This window comes from Centroberyx gerrardi, chromosome 9, assembly GCF_048128805.1.
Source record: "Centroberyx gerrardi isolate f3 chromosome 9, fCenGer3.hap1.cur.20231027, whole genome shotgun sequence".
NCBI classification, from domain to species: Eukaryota; Metazoa; Chordata; class Actinopteri; order Beryciformes; family Berycidae; genus Centroberyx; species Centroberyx gerrardi.
Window position 1 is genome coordinate 2971281 of NC_136005.1, and position 23460 is coordinate 2994740.

A 23460-nucleotide genomic window follows, 5' to 3' on the forward strand; every position below is an offset into this window, starting at 1 on the left:
ACAGATTTGGGGTTTGGGGTTTAGTTGCTCTTTTAGTAATTTAGGACTTTTATCACCCAGGCAACCAGTAGGAATTGCAACAACACAGACAAATCGCCCCACTTCCCTTTCCAGAAATATCAGATTTCCTATTTTGTTGTAGTTACTGCAAATAATGCAAAGTCCAGAATGACTCGTCTAAAATAAAACTTACCCAAGCAGAAATAGGAGTAAATACTTAAAAAAAAGAAATGACTCAGGTGTAAGTTAAAGTACAAACTTTAAAAAGCATTTAGAAAAGGAAGTGTTACTCTAAAAAAAAATGTATAGTGCTTTTCATGACCTTCAAAGACACTAACTAACTTACATAAACCAGAGGTATATAATTTATATATGTGTATAATTTATAAGAATTTACACTACTTCAAACTGAAAATGCAAAATGAAAGAATAAAGAAACATCTAGAAGTAACTGGGAGATTAAAAACAATTTTAAACAAGTGAATTTCTAATTTCTCTACTACTCAGGTAGAGCAACTAGTTACTTTTTACTCCCGAAAATAAAAAGTACTGTCATCCACCACAGCTGCTGTGTGTTTTTAGGAAATAATCTGACTCTGTTCAGTCAGCTGATGACTCCTCTCTGCCTTCTTGTCTCTGACGCAGAAGTCTCCAGAGTTTCGTCTTCCGGACATCTCCCTGTCCAGTCTGGACGCTCTGCTGCAGGCGGTGACAGAGAGGCTGGGCAGGAGGAGGAGGAGGAGGAGAAGGGGGGGTGATGAAGGAGCGTGGAGACTCCTCCCTCCTCCTCCTCCTCATCATCTTCATCCTCTTCCTCATCCTCTCCTGACGGCTGAAACGATGCAGAGTCTGACAGACAGGAGAGCCGGACCGCAGGCTGACAGGTAGTGAGACTGTAGACTGGATGTATGGCTGTTTTGTCTAGAATTTTTCAGAAGATTTATTTCAATGTACAAACGGTGAATATGGAAAGTACATCATCATTGTATATATTAGGATTAGATTGATTTATCAATTTGCCAATATCGGCCTTTGATTAAATACAGACTGGAAAACCTGACAGGACATTTTAGTGTCTTTGCACATTTTTATTTATTCATTTATTTGTTCAGTTATGTTTTTTTTTTTATAATTAATTCTTCATTCAAAGGCCTAGTGTATCCCAGAGTTTCCCTACCATTGACTAGGTGGAGAGTTTTAGTGTCCCATGATGCTCTAAATGTTTCAGAGGCTTTTCCACCCTGACAAGAAGAAAACTCTGGAGGAAACACTGAATACTTGGAATTGTAGGATGAAATGGTCAAATTTAAAGATACTGAATATCGCCACAAAATATTTTTGAGTTGAGTCTGAAAATATTAATATTGGTACTGACCTTCAAAAACCCATATGTGTTGAACCACAGTGTTTACTGCAGTAGGTACAAAATTGAGCATGAATGTTTTCACTTTCACTTTCACTTTTTGCTAAATTTTTCCTGATCCACAGCACAGAATGATCATAATATATCTGTGGGGGTTGATAAGGTAGTTGATCAATACCAATGACTCAGTGATTACTTGGCCAGCTGCTGAGATTTCTGGCTTTCAAAACTCACTTTCCAGCCTTTACTCTGTTTTAGAACCAGTGGTGGAAGAAGTACTCAGATCTTTTACTTAAGTAAAAGTAGAAATACCACAGTATAGAAATACTCCTAGTAAAAGTCCTGCATTCAAAATGTTACTTAAGTAAAAGTACAAAAGTATTAGCATCAAAATGTACTTAAAGCAACAAAAGTAAAAGTACTCATTATGCAGAATGGCCCATTTCAGAATAATACAGTATATATTATATTATTGAATTATAATTATTGATGCATTCATGTGTAAGCATCACTTTAATGTTGGAGCTGGAAAAGGTGGGGCTGATTTCCACTACTTTATATACTGCTGGGTAGCTTACAGTAATCTATAATAATACATCACAATTTATTAGTTGATTATATTTTGTATTAATAATCTGAATCTGCAAAGTAACTAGTGACTTAAGTTATCAAATAAAGGTAGTGGAGTAAAAAGTACAATATTTCCCTCTGAAATGTAGTGGAGTAAAAGTATAAAGTAGCATAAAATGGTAAAGTACAAGTACCTCAAAATTGTACTTAAGTACAGTATTCGAGTAAATGTACTTAGTTACTTTCCACCGCTGTTTAGAACAAAAACTCCCAGCCACTGCAGTGTCAAAACTCTATATTGACATAAGATAGCACTTTATTGATCCCCTTGGGGAATATAGTGATAAATATAGTGATATATTAGTTCTTCGCTGGATGTTTCAGTTGGATCTCTCCTCTAATTAAATAGCTTACTCCTCTATGTTGGGAAAATGTGACTTTATTGAGAGAAGTTCCATCAATGTTGTTGTAATTCCTACTGCTCACCAACAGAGGAAAATAAAGCTCATAGATGACTTCATGCCTCTTTAATGTCACTGAGCAACACACTGAATCCCCTCCTTCACTTGCACTAACAGCGTCAGCTAAAGGCCTTCAATGCAAAGAAAACACTCCAGTAAATGATGATTTCTGTGTTATGTGTGAGCAGGGCAGCAGCATCAGAGATGTCAGTGGGTGGATGGAGAGTGAACAGACAGACCGGCCTCCCTCCTCTCCGCCCGGCTCCCAGACCTCCACCCACCCTCACCATGTCCAAGAGGAGCCTGCTGACCGCCAACACACTGCCACGAGCCACCAAAAACACACTGTACTGACAGTATACTGAGCTTTGTCGAAAACGATATATCAACAATATATTTTTATTGACTTTCAGAGCGAAACATTCACAACAGATATATACCCGTTTTCTTCTATACTTTCTATACATGTTTTCAGTATGTGCATCTCTTAGTACGTGCACAGATAAATAAACGTACCCATGTTCAAGTATAATACCTCATAAGACCAGTCAGCAGTACAGTTTCATTCCAAAATGAGACATCCACCATTTGAACCGACTTACCAATGTTTTATTTAAAAAAAACTATAGTATTATTAATCATTTCAGCTTTTACATTTTTATTTTTCAGCTTTTTAAATATTGAATTACTAATTTCAGGTTTCAAAATTATCTGTATTATGTATACACAGCATTTTGGAATGAAACCCTTCTGATATTTTTGACTCATGCCTATAATTACTATCGTAACAATCTTTTCTGAATACGTAACAGTGCGTCACAGTGCAGCAACAACCTGCTTTGGAAATACAGTCAGCTACGTCATTTTTTGGTTAAAAAACACAGAGATCATGAGACTAATTCAAAAACAGATAAAAAATGAATATAAAAACAACCGTTGACCGAAGGCAGTGTTGTGGAGTCCAGACCAAACTCAGGGTTACGAACAATTCTCCATTTCAGAATTCCATACAGTATTTCTTGAAGACTTATTTTGAACTGGATTTTTAGATTTTTGTTGTTTTGTTTGTTGTGTTCAATATCAAGTATGTTGATAGTTCCTGGGCAATATGACTAGTCCACATTACACTCAACAATTATAAAACTGTGAAATGACAGTCTGCAACTACAAACAATGCAGAGTCATGCCTGTGTATACCAGGAATAAACAGTTTTTCCCATAATTTTATAGTCCTATATGCATGTTTTCCAAATGTTTCAATACCTTGAACTTATCAAATTAAATTTCCAGACTTCCCAGACCTTTGAACCCTGTATACTGGATTCCATGCCTCTAAATGTCATACATGGAGAAATGAAAACAGACAACATGGCTTCATTATCAAATGACCAATATGATTGTAATTAGCAGCAGAAGTGACGAGTTTTGATCCAAAATGAGACTCCCACCATTTGAAAAGTGACGACATTTGAAAAAGACCGAATGATTGATCGCACAAAATAAAATAAATTACTATTGTACATTTTAACGGATAATAGGCAACTTAAGTCCTTGATTGACAAAATGATAATAGAGTTCATCGTTAAATATTTAAGAGATATTCAATAATGAACTTCATGTATTTGGATATACCGTTTTGGAATAGAACTCTTCAAATTCTTCCTCATACATGAAATCCATGTGACGAGCTACTGTTTGCTTAATATAATAATTTTGTTGACCCAAACAGCTCCAGCAGTAATGATCACAGGTCAGGGTGTATGCAGCATTTCCTTCTTTAAAGTGCTTTATGCAAAATGGAGAAGTTGAGATTGTGAGAGGTCTGATGATTGAGCCCTGAGGGACGCCACCTTTTGTTTTTACATTGCGCCTTGAGTAGAATATTCTGGGAGAATAAATATACTGTACGTCCACATGACATGGCTACTGATGAGACAAACGGAGAAAAAGATGACAAAACACAGGATTTCTGAGCATGTAAAGGTATTAAGCTACAGATCTACTGGAGGGTGAACAAGGCACCGAACCCATACTGAAGAAGTGCAAGCTGTTGTTTTCTTTCTTCAGAGGAGGCAAAGGGAGATACCACTACCTCTCCACTCAATTTCACTTTGATTTTTGATTTTTTTTTCTTCCATTGTCCACTTCATACCGGCAGACTGCCAGTGAGATCAAGATTGTCCTGCTCTTCTGCTTGAGGCGGCTGCCAGCATCCGGCAACGTTCACCTGAACATGACTGATAAGAAGCTTCTGTAGTTGGTCCATTTATCTTCCATCTTCTGCTCACGTTGCAGAAGATGCAACGTGAGTCCACTTCACACGCTGCTGTCCTCTGTGTTTCTGCTGACTATAAAGAGCGCGGCAGGATGCTTGCTGGAGCTTTCCCCGCTGTGTTTGGACTTCCTGGATTCCCCCTTAACACCGCCGTTACTGCTGTCAGACCCGCCGCCGCTCGTCCCGTGCGTCTGAGGCTTCTCCGCCGGCTGAGGCCTGCTGGTCATCGCCATGCCGCTGCCCGCGTCCCCCTTGGCCCCGCCGTCTCTGGATTTGCCCTCACTGGATTTGGCCTCATTCGATTTAGCCTTTTTCGATTTGCTCTCTTTCGGTTTGCCGTCAGATGATTTGCCAGACTGCGGAGACTTGCTTGGCTGAGGCGGATTGATTGACGGCTGCGGTAGCGTGGCGCGCGGGGCGGTTTGGAGGGGCGGGGCGGTTTGGAGGGGCGGGGCGGTTCGGGGGGGCGGGGCGGTTCGGGGGGGCGGGGCGGCCCGGACGGTCTGAACTGTCCCGTTGCTGACGATCACGTCTGTGAGCTGGTCGTCGTCCGTCTGCTCCTTGGCAAAGTTTACAAACACCTACAAGGATAAACTGGGTTCAGTGTCACATGTATAAATCATATTAGCTTTATCAGTGTACTACTACATTACAATAATACAACCATGGCAATTCTTTTTTTTGTGATACTAAAGTGGGTTTTTAGGAGATGTAAGACAACCTCTGGCGGCCATATTGGAGGTCCTCTGCTCTGTGAACAGCTAATGTTTCTAAATGTACAACTTCGTCTCAACAGAATTGAATTGACGGTTAATTTCTGTTTCTGTTTTTGACTGAACTGATCACTTCATCACAGATCCACTGGGGTTCACTGATTTTGTGTTTAGATCATGTCAGCTGGTTAGCTAGCTATCTGGTCATCTAACCATCATTGTTGTGTTGGTAACACAGCTGAATAGCACACTAGCTGACATATCTAGTAGAAGCGTTAGTAGTAGCTGGCAGTTGCATGTTAACATTAATGTTGGTTGCTTTGCTAAATTAGCCTGCTGGCTAGTTAGCTAGCTAAAAAAGCCAAAAACCAACAGTTTGTTCAAGTTAACTGAGCTGACTCTTCTTAATCTACAACTCAACTGCTTTCAAGTAGAGACTAGAACTTGAGACAAGACAGTTTACTGTGTCACAGTAACTTCAATTTAGAAACAAATCCACCTTATCTGACTATTCCTTTTTACTGAGAACGTTACTGAATGGATCTACAGCCACACCACAACAAGCTTTTTGAGGTAGCTCTCTTTTTCTAGCCTGGTTCTTCTATATTTAGATTATTTGTGCACAGGTAATTCTCGCTGAGCCTCCACGATGGCACAGCGTGGTTAGGGTGGTTAGATTTGTGACACAACTGCAAATTCATGTTTACGCCTGACCTCCTCCACAAGTTGGTCAGATGCAGTCTGCAGTCAAAACAGCATCCCTGGAGCGAGTGATCCAGTGTCTTGCTCAGGGACACTTGGGATCAAGGGGGATCAAGCCTGGGACTTTCCAGTTACAGGACGGCCTCTCTGACCACTCAACCGCAGAAATAGGTATAAGATAACATGACACCAAAATATCTTAATTCCAGCTGCCTATTTGCCCTGACCTGGTCCAGGGTGGTCTGTGAGACGGAGAAGTCGATGATGCCCAGCTCCTCGTAGTTGTTGGCCAGCACATCGAAGACGCGAGCCAGGCAGCAGGCGTACGAGGGCAGCTGGTACTGCAGCACGTTCTGGTGCCGCTCCTTCAGCTCCACGCCGGGGAAGGAGCTCTTGATGTAGGCGTCGACGGGACACGAGTCCTGCCGGGGCTTAGTGTCCGTCAGACGAAGGATGATGGTGTAGCCGTCACCGAACCTGAAAGACGAAGGATGGAAAGGAACAGTATAAACTTAACAAAGTGTAATTATTTCTATGCATTTCCACTGACTTTCTAAACAGCTGTTCCAAACAGCCTGACTTTGCTGGTATAAGCTAGCGATGAGAGTATTACCTGTTCTTGAGGTGCTGCACCGATCCAAGGCACTGGAACCTGCCGTTGACCATGATGGCCATTCTGGTGCAGAGAGCCTCGCACTCCTCCATACTGACCGTACAGATACAGGATAAAAACATTAACAGTTACTAGTTAGTATCTGGTCAGCTAACCATCACTGTCTTGTTGTTCACACATTTCATTAGCACACTAGCTAGCTAACAGTGAGCTAGCTAACAGTTCAAGTTAAGTAGAGACTAGGGCTAAAGACAAGACAGTTTACTGTGTCACAGTAACCTACATTTGGAAACAAATCCACCTTATCACACTATTCACTTTTACTTGATTTGTGATCTACTGGTCCAGTACCAGTACCAGTATCAGTATCAGTATTGGTTCATCCCTGACAGACTTCAGATAGCTGTGGATCATTCATTCATCTCCTCTACCTGTGGGAGGTGAGGACTACAGCCCGCCCCTCCTTGGTGACGCTGACGATGCAGTTCCACAGAAACCTTTTGGCCTTTGGGTCCATGCCAGTGGTGGGCTCATCCTGACAAGAAATAAAGGAATTAAGGTTTACTGATAAACATGAATGATCATTATGAAAGGGAATTTCTACTAAATTCAGTGCAGTTCGACTCAAAGTTAATATCACCCACTAACCAACCATTCAGCCAAAAGAAAGACACCAAAAACTGAGCACTGTTTGATTGTACATGCCAAAAACATGCAACCTCTTTTAGTATGTATAATAAATAAAGAATATGCAAGTTCCATGGAAATGTAGTTTTTGCTTGAGCAGTTGTGTATATAAATTTAATTTCATTTAACCAATCAGCATTTTCCATGCAAACTAGTGTATCACTAAGGAGAGAGTGAGAGGAGGGGAAAAACAAAGACCTCCCACTCTGCTTCTATTTCTGGTTGCCACAAATGGGCGAGTTGAGAGCTGGAATATCAAGTAGTTTCAGTTGGTTTCTCCCCTGTTATCCAACAATCCAGTGTAATTCTAGTTCTCTGGTGATAATTGGAAACGGTATTAAGTGTCCTCTGCAGTTCAGTTCAGTTGCTCTCCAGCTGTTTAGTGAAGGAGTTTGATCCTCACCAGGAATATAGCAGGCGGAGCCCCGATGAGCGAGATGGCGGTGGAGAGCTTCCTCTTGTTGCCTCCGCTGTAGCCTCCAGCCTCCCTCTCAGCGTACTGCGTCAGGCCGAGCTTCTTCACCCCCCACTGAGCCACCTGGGGGAGAACGCAGAAACTACCTCACTATAACTATCTAGTATTGATTACTGTCTAATACGATCAATACCATAAGAACAGCATTTTTTTGTCCACTTGCCACAGTGGCAGGTAAACCACAAAATTCATTTCAAGGATGGTGTAAGTAGCTGAATATACAAAAACCACATGGGAGGTAGAGGTTGTGCATGAAACAGGCCGACTCTACAGTATTGAAGTTTCTCAGTGTAGTGTTCCTGTGCGGTACCTTGGCCACAGACTCCTCCTGCACCCCCCTCAGCCGGGCGTACAGCTCCAGGTGTTCCCGACCCGTCAGCAGGTCGCTGATGGCGTCAAACTGGGGACAGTAACCCATCAGCTGGTGGACCCGCTCCATCTCTGTCAACACACTGAGGCACAGAACACACACCTTCACTACTAATACTACTATTACTATTGCTACTGCTACTAGTACTGCTGCTGCTACTAGTACTGCTGCTGCTACTAGTACTATTATTATTACTACTACTACGGCTACTACTACTGCTGCTGGAAAGGTTTAGAGGCCCTGGTCACTGATATTTAACTGCTGAACATCATTGAATAGCATATGTGAATTATGTTTCACTTGGATTTTGAAATTAATGACACCTGGAAAACATTCATTTAAATTCCTAATACTGTGTAAATATCAATTGAAAATCTCCTTCATAGATAATATGCTGACGCAAAAATAAGGCATTCTTCCATCAGATCACGTGTGCAGGTAGATATCTGTGGACCGAAGCAGTACGAAGAAGTATTTATTTTGGACCTCGGTCACTGCAGCAGTGTGTGGCAGATGTTTGTACCTGTGCTGGTTGAGGAAAGCCTCGCCGTAGGTGATGGGAGTGTCTCCGGTCAGCATGCGAAACGTCGAGGTCTTCCCTGCCCCGTTCACCCCCAGCAGCCCAAAACACTGCAGGACAGAGACACCGTGTTACACATGCAGTATATTTACAGTATATCAATACATACATATACAGTGTATCAATACATACATATACAGTGTATCTATACATACAGCAGCCAGAGTCAACGGCAAGGTAAAATATAACAGAGATCTTTTCAACCTCCACAGTAGTACAGCAGCAGCAGTAGCAGTAGTAGTTACTAAAGTTTAAGTTGCCATTATTATTGTCTGAGTCATTTTTTCAATTTTCCGTTTAAATGATTTTCCAAAAAACATTCAATTCTACATTTGGGTTCTGTTATGAATCAGAATAAAGCAGCTGTGGAAGTCCGATGGGTTTCTCTTGAAATTTCACCTCATTTTTGAGGAAACGTGATTTATTTGACGATGTTTCCGACTGCAGCAGTGATTTGTGGCCTTGTCAAAAGCAATACTGACTCAGAACAAACGTCCGACAGTGTTTCGGTGTTTACTGTAAGTATAAAGTCCTGCAGAGTGTTGGATGTGGTGTGTAAATCTCTCACCTCGCCGCGGGGAATCCCAAGGCAGAGACGATCCACCGCCGGCTTCCTGCCCGCTTTATACACCTGCAACACACACACACACACACACAGCGCTCTGCTACACTGACAGCCAGGGGATCTTTAACACCAATATTATACAAATCCAGCTTTCTCATTATGATTCCAGTTTGTGTGCTGCCTGTACCTTGCTGAGGTCCATCATGGTGAGGATGTCGGCTTGGGCTTTGCCTCCTTTGACCCTCTCCCTCTCCCTCGCCACGTCCTCGTCCTCTGGACCGAGAGGAGGCATCTCAGGCTCCGCCCACCACGGCCTGGATGGAGGGACACAAGACTTAGAGACTGACCTCCTGTATCACTTAGTTTACTACTGTGGAGTAGACTATCTATCCAAGAAACAGCAACATTCACTCATTATTTAGGATGAAACCTCACCTACAGTTGGTTTGCTTTGGTTTGAACCACAGTGGAAAAGTTTATTTTGTTGCATTTTTGTATTTGGTTTGTTTAGGCAAGGCAAGGCAAACTTTATTTATATAGCACATTTCATACACAAGGCAAATCCGATGTAAGAAATGAAAGAAAGAAAGATAAAGTAGGTAAGTAAGGATAGCATTAGGTTCACACTTGCCATTTACAAGCCAACCAGTGCTTGTAAACAGCATCAACATTATAAGCAACCAATGGTAAAGAGGTCAAAGGTCAAAGCCACTGTGCCCAGACAATAGATGTAACACAATATCCCTGTTCCCTAGAATGATCATGTACGATAGAGAAGTGCTGATTAAGTAAAACTAAGTGAGTAAAAGTTTATTTTAAAAGTACATTTCCTACACAGAGAAAACTTAAACATGGTAAAACAATACAAATTGTACAAATACACAAATATATACTTATATACATTCACACAAGAAAGAAAAAAAAAACACACACACATACAAAACCTACTCCTAGGCTTTAGAAAACAGGAAAATTTTGAGTCACTTTTAAAAACGTGTTGGCACATCTAAGAAATCAGAGCCAGGGAGAAAAGGCAGAAGAGGAGAGTCGAGCAGTTTTGACCGTACCTGCAGCGGATGAAGAACTTGTACTGCAGCAGAATGGTGAAGATGAAGAAGACGAAACCCTCGACCGCCATCGCAAACAGGTTCTTCCCCACAAAGTCCCACTGCAGCGGGTCCAGGGCCGGCTTGGTGCCTGGAGCAGGAACAACCACACACAGCTTTAAAATAGATTTATCCCAGTGAAATACACTGTGTATTAACCTATGGCAAAGTACTGTAAGTTCACAAAAAACACTATTCAGGTACTAATGAAAATGCATAATGTACTTAAAATGGTGAAACAACAGAATATTGAGAGTGTTATTGTTGTACTTCCAATACTTTTCCATGGGTTTATGCGAGTATGAGTACCAACTCTATGAATCAGCCTACCATAATAACATATTAAGGCTGGCCAACAACATCGTCTCTGACCCCAACCACGTCCTGAACAGCGAATACAAACTGTTACCATCAAATCGGAGATATAGGGTTCCACGATTTAATAGGGTTAGACTGAAGCACTCTTTTGTACACCAGTCAATCCTAAAATTAAATATAGAGCTTAATCCCAGATCAAATGTACGTTGAAGGGCCTTGAATATTGTCTTTTGTGATTGTAATGATATGTTGAATGTATGTATCTTTGTGTCCTGTCTTAATTTTTGTCTTTTTTGTGATGTTGCAAATGGAGCTGCTGTGATGCAAGAAAAATTTCAGACTGGATCTGACAATAAAGTATTATCATCATCATCAAATATTGTTACCAAGGATCCTTATCATCCTTCGTGAGTTGCTACACATTTTCACAAATCAAATTCTACAACTTCTCCATCATTATTCCATGATACAAGGTTTCCACGATCAGTATTTGTCGGTGTCTGTGGTCAAATGTTTTTTCCGAGCTGATTCCAACGTCCCACATGGTGTTTTGTCCCACGGCAGGTCCGTACCCAGCCTCTGGAAGGCGTCGGCCATGGCCTGGTTCTTGGCCATGTCGATGAGTCCTCGCCCCAGGCAGAAGTGAGGGAAGATGAGGAACACTTTCTTCAGGATCCTGTTCACCTCGTTCAGATGCTGGACAGAGGAAATCACACAGAGATGGTGGACTGGTTAAAGGGGAAATAACGAACTCTTGCCTCATAACACAAAATGACCATAATATATCTGTGGGGGGGGTTGATAGAGTTGTTGATCAATACCAATGACTCAATAATTACTTAATTACTTTACAAGGTGCTGAGATTTCTGGCTTTCAAAACTCACTTTTTAAATTTTCCTGACCAAACTTATACTTTTTCCCAATTTCCCCAATTCCCGAACTTTTCTACTTCAGACCTGGACATGATCAAATTAAATTTCCCTTCCCTACTCTTCCAGACTTCCCAGACCGGAGCGGTTCGCACCTCGTCTACGAACAGCTCCAGGACGAAGGTGGCGATGCTGCCGTTGATGCCGATGAAGAGGTTGATGGAGGTGAGAAACACGTAGGCCGTGCTCGGGACGGTGAACACAAAGGATGCTGGGTACATCAGAGGGGTGATGGACCACCTGAAATGGATGATTAGGTTATCCAATAAGCAAAGACAGACACACTGCTTCTGTCACGGGCCACGATCCGACAGGCAGAGCGGGACAAGAGAGACTTTATCCAGAAGAATATGAGCCAATCTTCATGCCTCAGAACTGTAAATTAACTTAAAATGGAATACATACAGTTAAACTTCTATTACCGGCTTTATTTAATTACATCATAGAAAGCATCCTGTGCTTAATAGGCTCATTTTAAAGATTGTTTCTGAAGACATTTCTGCTCTTATTAGATAATATGCAGCGGGGGGCACAAATATGAGAGAGGGAACGGCATGTGAGAAAGATCAAGAGCCAGATTCGAACTCATGATGTCACGAGCACGCGGGAAATTAACCCCCGCCAGGCGCCAAATACCGGTCAAATCTGTCTTTGGTGGATAAACTAATAAGTTCAAGTTCAAGTTTATATGTCGCGTACGCAGTGAAATGCTTACTTGCAGGTTCTCAGCCAATAATGTAAAAGAAAGTGCAGAAGAGGCAGAAATAATAAAAGGTATGACTGTACTCTTTCTCTCTGATCATGAGCCAATCAAGTCAAAGCAAAACAACAGCTCTGTATCAAACAGGCTCCTGATAGCATCTAAACTCCTGCACTTTTCCACTTTTTTGCATCTTTCAACGTTGTGTACTGGGTGGAAACTGGCTGAAAACAGTGTGTTTATGCACTCTTTAAGGTTCAAACTGTATTCTCCCACTAGCAAGGTTCATGGAAACAGCAGAAGACACCGGGAAAGAAGAAACTCCAGCAACATTTGAAGCTCTGAGAATACATTTCTGCTAATAAATCATCGTTTTCAGACCTGCAAGTATTGCTGGAATCTCTTCTTTCTGTGTTGCAGTTGTACTAGGGGGAGACTGGCTGACAACACCGTGTTTACACACTCTTTAAACAGACTTATGTGAGAATAAACACCCGACCCGCCCGCAAGCTACAGTCTTTACCCGTAGAGCAGCAGCAGCAGGACGAGGGCAGGCAGGTTTGTCTCGGAGACGTACGACTGCTGCTGGAAACAGATGAAGATCAGCACCACCATGGAGGCCGGGACGGTGTAGTTCAGCTGGGAGGGACGGAGACGGCGGAAAGCTCAGGAAAAACACAGGAAATCTTACTTCTATGTGTCCGGAAAAACTGTTCTACCTGAGTGAAATGTGATTTTCTACTGAGAATCCTTCCAGTGCAGATTAATGTCCAGAGAATTAGACTTAGCAGCGCTCAAACGCAGAAAATATTGAATTTAATCCAGTTGACCACAGCGCTGCCCCCTCGCTGCTGTGTATACCATGAAAGCCAATTAGATGAATTATGAATTATGAGAGCCGTGCGACAAGCAATAAAATGTTTAAGGGAGAAATCCAACTCAGCCTGAAATGTGGCAGTAAATTCTCACAGACAGAATTCAAAGTAGATTATCTTTAAAGTAGATTACATAAAATTAGATTACGTTTTTCTGGAAATTGTTTTGCATCATAAGGCAACATCTCAACCACACAGCCAAGTAAACATCAGACATACACTGAAATGATAACTTGTATTATTTAGACTGATAGTAATAGTAATGACCCATAAAATTAACTCACTGACATTTTAAACTTTATTTTGATTATTTTTCTTCACCCACTTGTCACATTGCCAGATTCTGAGCCAGATTGTGCTTCTGGTGAAGAAAAATAACAATAAAATGTCCAAATATTTTTCTGATGGGCAAGGTGATGTGATCTGAACATAGTAGGAAAAGTAAGACATCGGTATTGTCCTGTTAAAGGGACATAAAGTAATCTATTACCTTTACTGACCTCTATTGGTGACCAGTAGGAATTACAACAACATTGATAGAACTTCTCTTGCATTTTAGTTGGTTATTTTTCTTTACTAGAAACACTTGTCACATGGTGAGAATGTGGTAATATGACAAGTTAAGGATGTACTGCGGCTGATAGATGGACACTGTCCTTTCCTTTCCTTTCCTTTCCTTTCCTTTCCTTTCCCTTCCTTTCCTCTCCTTTCCCTTCCTTTCCTTTCCTTTCCTCTCCTTTCCTCTCCTTTCCTTTCCTTTCCTCTCCTTTCCTTTCCTTTCCTTTCCTTTCCTTCCTTTCCTTTCCTTTCCCTTCCTTTCCTCTCCTTCCCCCGGAGCACTGACCATGTCCCAGGTGAAGTTGGCCAGCCAGTAGAGGATTGGTTTGACTCCGCTGACAAACTGAAGGTGTTTGGCCTTGCTGACTCGCTCCTCGATCAGAAACAGGACGAAGCTCGCCGGCACGAAGGACATGGCGAAGATCACACAGATGGAAACCAGAACATCCACCGACGTGGTCATCCTGACGGAGGGGAGAGGAACACACACACACACACACACACACAAAATATACATATTGAGCCAGTTTAATACACAAAACTCAACCTTGGTCCTAGAAAAAACTCTTTTCATTGAAGACCTCCAGTTAATGAATAACCTTCTTCTGTGCTGCCCACAGTGCTTTCTGCAAAATCTGTTTTTGCAGAAACTTTTTTGATTTCCACTGGAATCAAGCATCACTTGATTTTCTTAAACTCTGTAAATAGTCTAGATCTTTTCCTTTTTCTTCCTTCCTGAGTTACTTCCTGAGTTATTTTTAAAGTAATCTTTAAATTGTTATTGTAAGAGTTATTTATTACAAAACTGGCATCAGTCAGTCAGACAGTGGATCTGTGTGCAACATTTATATATGAAATATGAGAAGAGAAAAATAGAGGGGATGAGATAGTAAACAAGTCCAGATTCTGTATTATTCCACATCTGCAGCGTCTGTAGAGCTGCAACAGTACGCAAGAACAACATGACGCAAATTTGGTCGACCGCAACCGACCGCTACTCTCTGTCCACTAGCTCCAAATTTTCAGTCTTAGTGGACAACTGCGCACACAACTTTGCCTTCGCAGAGCTTGGTTACCATAGTAACCACTACTAAACATGGAGGAAACCGAGGAGAGGTTGTGAGAGGAGGTGAAGAGTTATGACATGCATCGATGAAGCAATACACAGATATAAACGTGGTCTTGTATACCGCTTTCTTTTTCTTTTAAAAGTCATATCATGAGCTCTTCTTCCTCACTGTCCAATGCCATGTTTGTTTTGAGGAGAGACGCAGTTTACCTCGGTTACCTCATGGCATAAAAAATCAATAATGCAACTGTTACTTCCATTTACTGATTAGATACTCCTCAATAAAGAACAGACATGATTTGTAGGAAATGATGTTGTATGATAAACGGTGATGAAGTTTGATAGCATACAGATTTAGAGGACTGACGTATCTCACCCTGAATTTACCTGATAACCAATATTTGGGGCAATAGCACCCACACCCACCCATACCAACCCACATCCACCCACAGAAACCCAGACCAGAGAACTCACATGGCCATTTCGGAGAGCTGTTCCTTGGTGAGGTTGAGCGGGTGGTTGTAGGCGGTGATGCCGTGTCTCCTCCTCTCTGCCGGCGGCAGGCTCGCTCTCAGCAGACCGTTGTTCATCACGTTGACGAATGACGCCATGGCGTGCCAGCCTTTGTTATTGTACCACACCTGACCACAGGAAAGAGAGAAATGGGATTTAAAATAGAAAGATCTGTAAATATTGTATTGTAAATATCGTAGGAGCTCCTCTTCCACGATGGATTTCTCCCTGTATGATTGTTGAACGTCGTTGCAAAACGGCGGCTCTAGAAAGAAGCCCTCGCTCGAGTTCTCCTTTAAAGACAGGCTGTAGAAAACAAAGACAAAACAAAAAAGACAGAAAGAAACACAAACACACACACACACATTTTTACCTTGACATTGTTTTGACTGTTCAGTCCTCCTAGGAAATCTGGCAGTCTGTTCAGCAGGTGATCCAGGGAGCTGTTCTGTGAGAAACCGATCAAAACCAGTAAACAGTCAGAACCACAGAACAGATCCTGGACGTTCACACAGACAGCAGAGTCGGTAAAAAAATTCTACCTGTGTGACTTGGTAACGAGTCCTGATTGCAGTGACCGAGTCCTGCACGTTGTGGACCTGGGTTACAGTCTGGGTAGCGCTGCCGCCGAGAGAGAAGCCGCCGTACCTGCAGCACAACAGGTTAAAGGCACAATCTGCTGTTTTTTGTGTATATTACAAGAGAATCAATTAGGGTTCATTTCGAAATAATGGAACAAGTCATGTACCTTAAGTTGTCAAGTCAATCCAAATCAGTGGATTCAGTGTTACAGACGTATAACATTCAGACTAAACTGTGTATACTCAGTGAGGACAATATAGGAGATAATGAGGTAAATGTTGGACTTTTGGAGCGACGGTTCAATCGTTTGGCCACAAAACACTTGGATTATGCTGCAGGAGCTGTTTGGAGAAAATTTATGGGTTTTATGCTTATTTTTGAAGCATATATTCCCAGTCTGGATTATTCCTCCATGATTCCAGGATATTCCAGAAATCCCATGACCAGTGGCAACCTGGCTTTAGGAAATGTACAAACTACTGGAAACAGTCTGTTGAAAATTGAAACTGACCTGAATTCATTCACCCACTTCTTGGTCTTCAGGCTGTAAATGACAGAGAGAGGAGAGAGTGAATCTAGAGGGAATATTTCTAAAGGAAACACAAACAGGTTAATATGGGATGATAAAACTCTTAACAGTGTTTTGACTGGGAGGGAAGACTGTGGTCTGACTTTAATCATCAGTCTGTTTGAGCATCAAAATATCAAGGGATTCATTCCAAAATTACGTGACATTTTAAAAAACAGAGCTATTTCATTTCTCACAAATGTTTGTATTTGGTTGGCAATACATTTGAAATAGTAATAATTTCACAACAGCAGGTGTCACTTTTTTCAAATGGTGGCAATTTTATTTTGGAACCGAACTGTAAAAGCTGAAAGAAATAATATATAAACAGTGATGTTTTTGAGCTGATTCTTTGCATTATCCTTGATAACTTTGAGATGCGTGTAAGATTTTAACATGTTTTAAAAATTGTCCAAAAAACTACACCAAACGTAAACTACTAAACAAAACGAAACAGAACAAAACTAAACCCAATACTAACTGACGACATGTTGTACTGTGTTTTGTGAAGCACCTTTTCTTGAGGATCTGAGGATAAGTCTTCACCAGGTAGTCGGAGATGTTTCGACTGGTCAGGTTCTGGAGGATGTCTCCGGTCATCCGCTTGATCTGAAAACATTGAGGTAAAACATCAGGACTGGATACAGACACACAGAAATATAACAATTCATATGCTGGCACACAAACGTAAGAAAATGTTAGAAAAAAATGCAATCAACACGTGCAGCCATCTGACATTAAACTGTTTTTAATTTGCAATCAATCCCATGAAATTATGGTTATTCACCTAAAATTCCACCAAGCACCTAAAGCCCACAATCAAGCCAAACTCATTTCCACTTTGAACTAGAGTGTGTAAACTGGTTTCCTGCATACAGTCAGTGTGTGTGTGTACAAAGGGTGTGTGTGTGTGTGTGTGTGTGTGTGTGTACAGGCATGATTCATCAGTGGCCTCCCTCCCACCTTACCAGCCATTCCTCTCACTTCGTTTCCTTCCCTGCACTTTGTCACTTAGCTTATGCTCATGTTTTATGAGATCCTGCTGGTTTCCTTGATAACTCTGTCCTGACTCGAGGCTGACCTGCGGGGGGGGCAGTCCTCCGGCCCCCTGGGAGCAGTCGGGGAGCATGCGGCGGATTTCCTCGGTGCTGCACTGACAGTCGGGCGACGGTCTGTCGGCGCTCCAGTTCCCTCTGCTGAACATCTGCCAGGTGGAGTAGGGGATCTGGGGCCGGGCGTACGGGCCGTCCTGCTCGCCTTCACACTGAGCGCTGCGGCGGGGACAACATGGCCGCCGGGTCAGTCGGTAAACATGGTGGAAAGATGGAAAAACATGACGAGAGCGCTTTGGAAGAGTTTTTGTTGCTCTTTAAATATCTGGCTAAGACTAAGACTAAGTGTACTGCAACTAGTGCTAATATTCAAAGCCATGCGGATCTGCTGGTACCAGGCAGGGTGCAAAATGTTTCCAAAACCTTTTTGACACTTAACTGTGCAATTTACATTTTTATGGTAATGTTACATTTAAAGGGGTAGAAGGTAATGCCAAATCCAAAATGCCAACTACTGGCATTTCATTTTCACACCAAAAAGCAAATAACAAAACAGTATTATTACTCCAGTGGTTTGAATTGTGATATATTACCTCTTTACACTTTTATTTAAATCTCTTAATCCCAGCGTACTCGTCTCTATTGTGAAAATGTTACTCAAAGGCCACCATAGCTCAAGGGGCCCATAGAGGTCAAAGGTTATTTAATACCCGTTTAAGTAGAAATCCAGACTATATTTCACTCCGGGGAGATCAAGGGAAAAGGTGCAGAGATTTCAGTTTGACTCTTGGCAGAAAGGATTTTTGGAAGATATAAGCAATAATAAACCTTTTTCTAACACAGAATAGATGCTTTTATCACTGAATAGTCTATTTTATCTTCCATTTCTAGTAGAGTGATAAGCATTATCTATGTCTCAATCTGTTTCTGCACCGTTGCCACTAAGACAAATTCTTGTACATTATGCTTGACGAATGAAGGGATTCTGATTCACTTGTGTGTGTGTGTGTGCGTGCGTGTGTGTGTGTGTGTGTGTGTGTGTGTGTAGGTGAGCTTGTGTTTACAGAGCCTGGAGGGAACTTGTCTTACGTGTCGTTGTCCTCTCTCTCCATGCACTTGGTGCCAAAGCCAGGTTGGTCCAGCAGAGCTTCCAGAAGATTCTCTATGGCCGGGTTCCCAGGAGCATCGTTACTGTAAACACACAAACAAACACACACACACACAATGTAGTGGAATACCCACTAACATGTCTTCATTTCGAGAATATTTTTTCCACCACCAGTTGGTTGTCAAAAAGCCAAGATTTGCACATAAAATCCAGGAAGGCAACATTATGCGATGTATTGTCAAGATTACAACAAGAATAGATGTGTTTCATCATTAAATTGATGAACAGCTGGAGACAGTGAGTTGAGGGCGTGAGCAGCAGGGAGGCGGTCTACCTGAAGAAGGTGTACTGCTCTCCGTACATCCAGGGCTGCAGCTGCAGCGCCGGGTATTTCCCAAACGGAGGCACGATGAGGCTGAAGAGCAGAGCGACCAGCACGAACACCGCAGGCAGGACGATCTGCAGAAACACAAACAGCACTTTACAGCTGGCTCTCTTATCCAGAACAACTCACAGTGAGCAGGCAGGGGTTCAGTGTCTTGCCCCAGGACACGCTGGTAGGACACATGGCTGCTGATGGACGTGTCGGCTTATAATGAAGCTTTGATCTCCATGTGTATAAAAGCATAGCCTCAGATCTATAGAACAATCTCTTGACTGTTCACAAGTCAAAACATGATCAAGCATTTGCAATCAAGGCTCTGAAAACTGAAAACTAATTTTGACAATTAACTGCTAATATTATGATTTTGTAATTTCATTGATTTGTTTGTAGTCCAGTATGGAAATTCTCTTTTTGTTGTTGGTTTTGTCTTTCTGCTTTGTTTGCATTTGCTGTATTTCTTTTTTGCTATTGTTTAATTCTATCTATTTATTCTATTTAACTCATCCAAACAATGTAACCTATAGAAGCCCATTTCCGCCACCATTTTTTTTGTGAGGTTTTTTTCCTCAAGATTATGACTTAATATTTCATATGACACTAAGTCATAATATTGAGAAAAATATCTTGATGATGAAAAAAAAAAAAGATTTTTTGGTGGAAATGGGCTTCCAAAGCAGCAAAAAATACTTTACATACTGTGACCATCTGTGGCCACGCCCACAGATGGTCACAGTATGAACAAGCAGTTAGTTTCTCTAGATAAGAGCTAAATGTCTAAAATGTAAACGTTGTGGTGTCACCCCGGCCGTCGGTGTTCCTCCTCACCTGAGCGAAGAAGCCTCTGCGGCTTCTCCGAGCGTAGAGCCAGCGCTTGATGAACAGCGCCCTGAGCTGCTGCCAGGTCAGCCACCAGCCGCTCAGGGGGATCCCGCCGCGCCCGTCCCCGCTCAGCAGGTCCGTCTCCTGGGGCTCTGCAGGCAGGACAGGCCCGTATGTAGGGTTAGACTGATATATGAGGCTCATATTGGCCTTTTATTAAACATCAGATATGAGTCAGTCATGTCGTCCATCTCTGGAATGATGGAGGTTCCTCCTGACCACAGACCACAGATTTTTTTCGCACAGTTTTATTTATTAATTACATTTTTTCAGAAATATTTTCTATAAATGAATTCTTCAGTTAATTGAATAGGTGTGGTGGGTCACTCTGCCTTAAAGAGCTGCTGACACTAAAATAATTTCATCAGTCTGGTTTCAGTGGAGAGTTTTAGTGTCCCATGATGCTCTGAATGCTGTTTCAGAGGATTTTCCACCCTGATGAGAAGAAAACTCTGGGGGAAACACTGAATACTTCTCATTTTTGGGCAGAAAATTGATAAATTTAAAGATAGTGAATATAAGAACAAAAGATTGGCTACCAAGCTTCAATACAAAAATATCAGTATCCATGTAAGCCTTCAAAAACTCCCAGTTACATGTCAACACTAGCAATTAAAGGTAGATGACTGAGGAGATCATTTCCAAAATTCTGCATATGCAATTTGTGGGGGAAAAACCCATTCAATGTCTTAAGATGTGGAGGATCTTGCAGCGTTATTTGTCAATCAAGGACTTCAGCTGTCTTTTAAAAAGTACCACAAATCAATTATTATCTATGTGATGACGGTTTTCAGTGGGTGCTGAGCTGAAGGTACCTTGCTTACGAAGCCTTTTCCTTCCTGGCAGCAGTGTGGAGAGAAGCAGAGTCAGAGAGGAAACAGCTGACTGACATGGAAACACAGTGTGGTATCTGTATGTGTGTGTGTGTGTGTGTGTGCGTACCAGTCTCTGGTTGTTCACCGGTCTCTCTCGGAGCTCTCTGCCCAGCGGAGGGCTGCCGGCTCTGGGCAGACTCGGCCTGCAGCTCTGGTTCGGCGTCCACGCCCGTCTCCTCCGCCACACGCAGAAAGATCTGGAAACAAACAGGACAAACAGTCACGGTGAAAGATGAGTCTCTCCTTTCCAAACACAAAGGTGAGGAAAAAGGATTCAGCTGAGTGTAAACAAGGTGCTCTTTGGCGGGTTATCTACAAGCATGAAACACACGATGGTCAATTAAATTAAGAGAGATTTTTGGACGTCCACATACTGCCCTTGACTTAGTTTAGACTTTTTTCATCCTCTCCACACAAGAGTGCCTTGATTTCTGGAAATGCTCAGCCTCAAAACTCACTTCTTCCAGGTACAGCGGCTTCCTTTTCTACCTTTTTTGCATCCTCAAAAGTTATATTTAAAAATCAAACATTTAACTTGGATGGGACGCCCCCATTTTGTAATTTAGGCTGACATGACAGGTGTATTTTTGCATAAAAATCTTGCCTAGTGCAGCTTTAAGTTCGAACTGAGACATTTATTCCAACTTGTCCATGTTTAGCCTGCTGCTGTTTGTCTGGCCACGGTCAATAACAACAAAGTTTTCTTTTTTGAGAGACACTGCCTCAGAGCAGCTAAAGCCACCGACAGCAGGTGGCAGTAAAAGACAACAGGAGCGTCTCGGGACACCCAGACTGTTTCCAATACAAGAGCCCTGCTTTCCACAGAGGTCAGAGGTCAGAGGAGCAGAGAGAGGCTCCTTCAGTCCGCACCGATCTGGCTCCGTATGTCGGCTATCAACGCTAATCTGATGCTGAAGTTAAACCCATTACAACCTCGGCTGCTCCACAAATATCCAGACTTCCAGGTAAGAGCTGGCTGAGCTGGATAAGACTGGTGGGACGTTTAACACACGCACACACACACACACACACACACACACACACACACACACTTAAGGCCAGGTAAGGTTAGTAGGAAACTGTTTCAGGGCCATGTAGGTTGTTACGGATAAATTTAGTAGCATGTTGCGTGCCGTGAAATTATGTTTAAGTTAGACGCAAAGAGTCTTAATACCTTCACATGTGAGTCAAATGAAGGCACATAAATACACTGCATGGTGTGTTCGTGTGTGTGCATGTGACTATGAGTTTAGAATTTGTTTTTCACAATCATTTTATATTTCTTTTAAGTCTTTTCAGTCCTGTAACCAAAAGGTCACAACAGAGTCCTATCGAAGTGGAGCAAAACGCTGAACACCTGCCTGGTCACTGATTAGAAGTCACTCTGGATAAAAGAACCAGCTAAATGCGAAAACATAAATGTAAAAGATGATAATTCCTCCATACACACTGCTAAACCAATAGAGAGGATTCATCAACAGTAAGATGAAGTCAAACTCCTTCTATAGCCTCCGACATGATGAGATCTAAACATCATTGAACCTTTAGGAGAAGTAGATTACATAAAACAACACACAGCTCAGGACTTAAAGAGGAGTGAAGCTGTTTTGAAGGTGAAGGTTGGCCCTACTCCTTATTAGCTACTTGATATTCATATATTATTAGGCGGGAAATTAACTTTTCGGTTCTCTTGCCAAGTGCTGGTAAACTAAAATAATTCACCTGCCAAGAATAATTTTTAGTGCTGTTTTTTTTCAGTGCTATTCCCTGTATATAATCAGGTACTGCATCAAATATTAAATTAGCAGACCAGAGCAGATTTAGTGTTAATTTAAAACTCAACATACAATGGATCAAGTTTATAATTCATCATGAAGCTACTCGCCACATGGGAATAAAGTTAAGTTTCAACTAACATTAGACTTGTTATCCATCCAGACAGCGGAGAAACAGAAGTTTAGATGCTGCTGCTGCTTTGTGTCAGCGTAACAGGCAGCCAATCAGGAGCCTGCTTGATACGGAGCCATTGTTCTGCTTTGATTTGATTGGCTCTAGAGCTGCAACGATTAATCGATTAATTGATTAGTTGTCAACTATTAAATTAATCGCCAACTATTCTGATAACCGATTAATCGGTTTAAGTAATTTTTTAAGAAAAATAAGTCAAAATTTTCTGATTCCAGCTTCTTAAATGTGAATATTTTCTGGTTTCTTTACTCCTCTATGACAGTAAACTGAACATCTTTGGGTTGTGGACAAAACAAGACATTTGAGGACGTCATCTTGGGCTTTGGGAAACACTGATCGACATTTTTCACCATTTTCTGACATTTTATAGACCAAACAACTACAAATCGATTAATCGTGAAATAATCAACGGATTAATTGACAATGAAAATAATCGTTAGTTGCAGCCCTAATTGGCTCACGGTCAGAGGGAGTGTACGGTGGCCAGCAGGGACAAAGTTTGACAACAGGCCAAGACCAAAGGCTGTATAAGGCATTCAAATGATACGTTTACCGCCATGTGACTTATGGCAGATGCTGACTTCGAGCCCTGTTATTGGG

The 23460-nt window shown here is 41.8% G+C and overlaps 1 protein-coding gene across 1 annotated transcript in view; it reads right to left on the reverse strand.

Moving 5' to 3' along the window:
* Positions 1–2408: 2408 nt before the first annotated feature.
* Positions 2409–23460, reverse strand: part of abca7 (ATP-binding cassette, sub-family A (ABC1), member 7) — a 33039-nt gene continuing 11987 nt past the window's right edge. Inside the window, 25 exon segments of the mRNA XM_078285631.1 lie at positions 2409–5250; positions 6312–6561; positions 6698–6790; positions 7129–7232; positions 7788–7922; positions 8170–8311; positions 8753–8859; positions 9378–9440; positions 9562–9688; positions 10442–10571; positions 11371–11494; positions 11824–11968; positions 12952–13067; positions 14148–14325; positions 15405–15571; positions 15817–15891; positions 15986–16091; positions 16537–16569; positions 17108–17202; positions 17675–17864; positions 18735–18836; positions 19088–19212; positions 19964–20109; positions 20833–20856; positions 20960–21089. Of these exon segments, the coding sequence (XP_078141757.1) occupies positions 4711–5250; positions 6312–6561; positions 6698–6790; positions 7129–7232; positions 7788–7922; positions 8170–8311; positions 8753–8859; positions 9378–9440; positions 9562–9688; positions 10442–10571; positions 11371–11494; positions 11824–11968; positions 12952–13067; positions 14148–14325; positions 15405–15571; positions 15817–15891; positions 15986–16091; positions 16537–16569; positions 17108–17202; positions 17675–17864; positions 18735–18836; positions 19088–19212; positions 19964–20109; positions 20833–20856; positions 20960–21089 (3447 nt within the window). The 3' untranslated portion in view covers positions 2409–4710.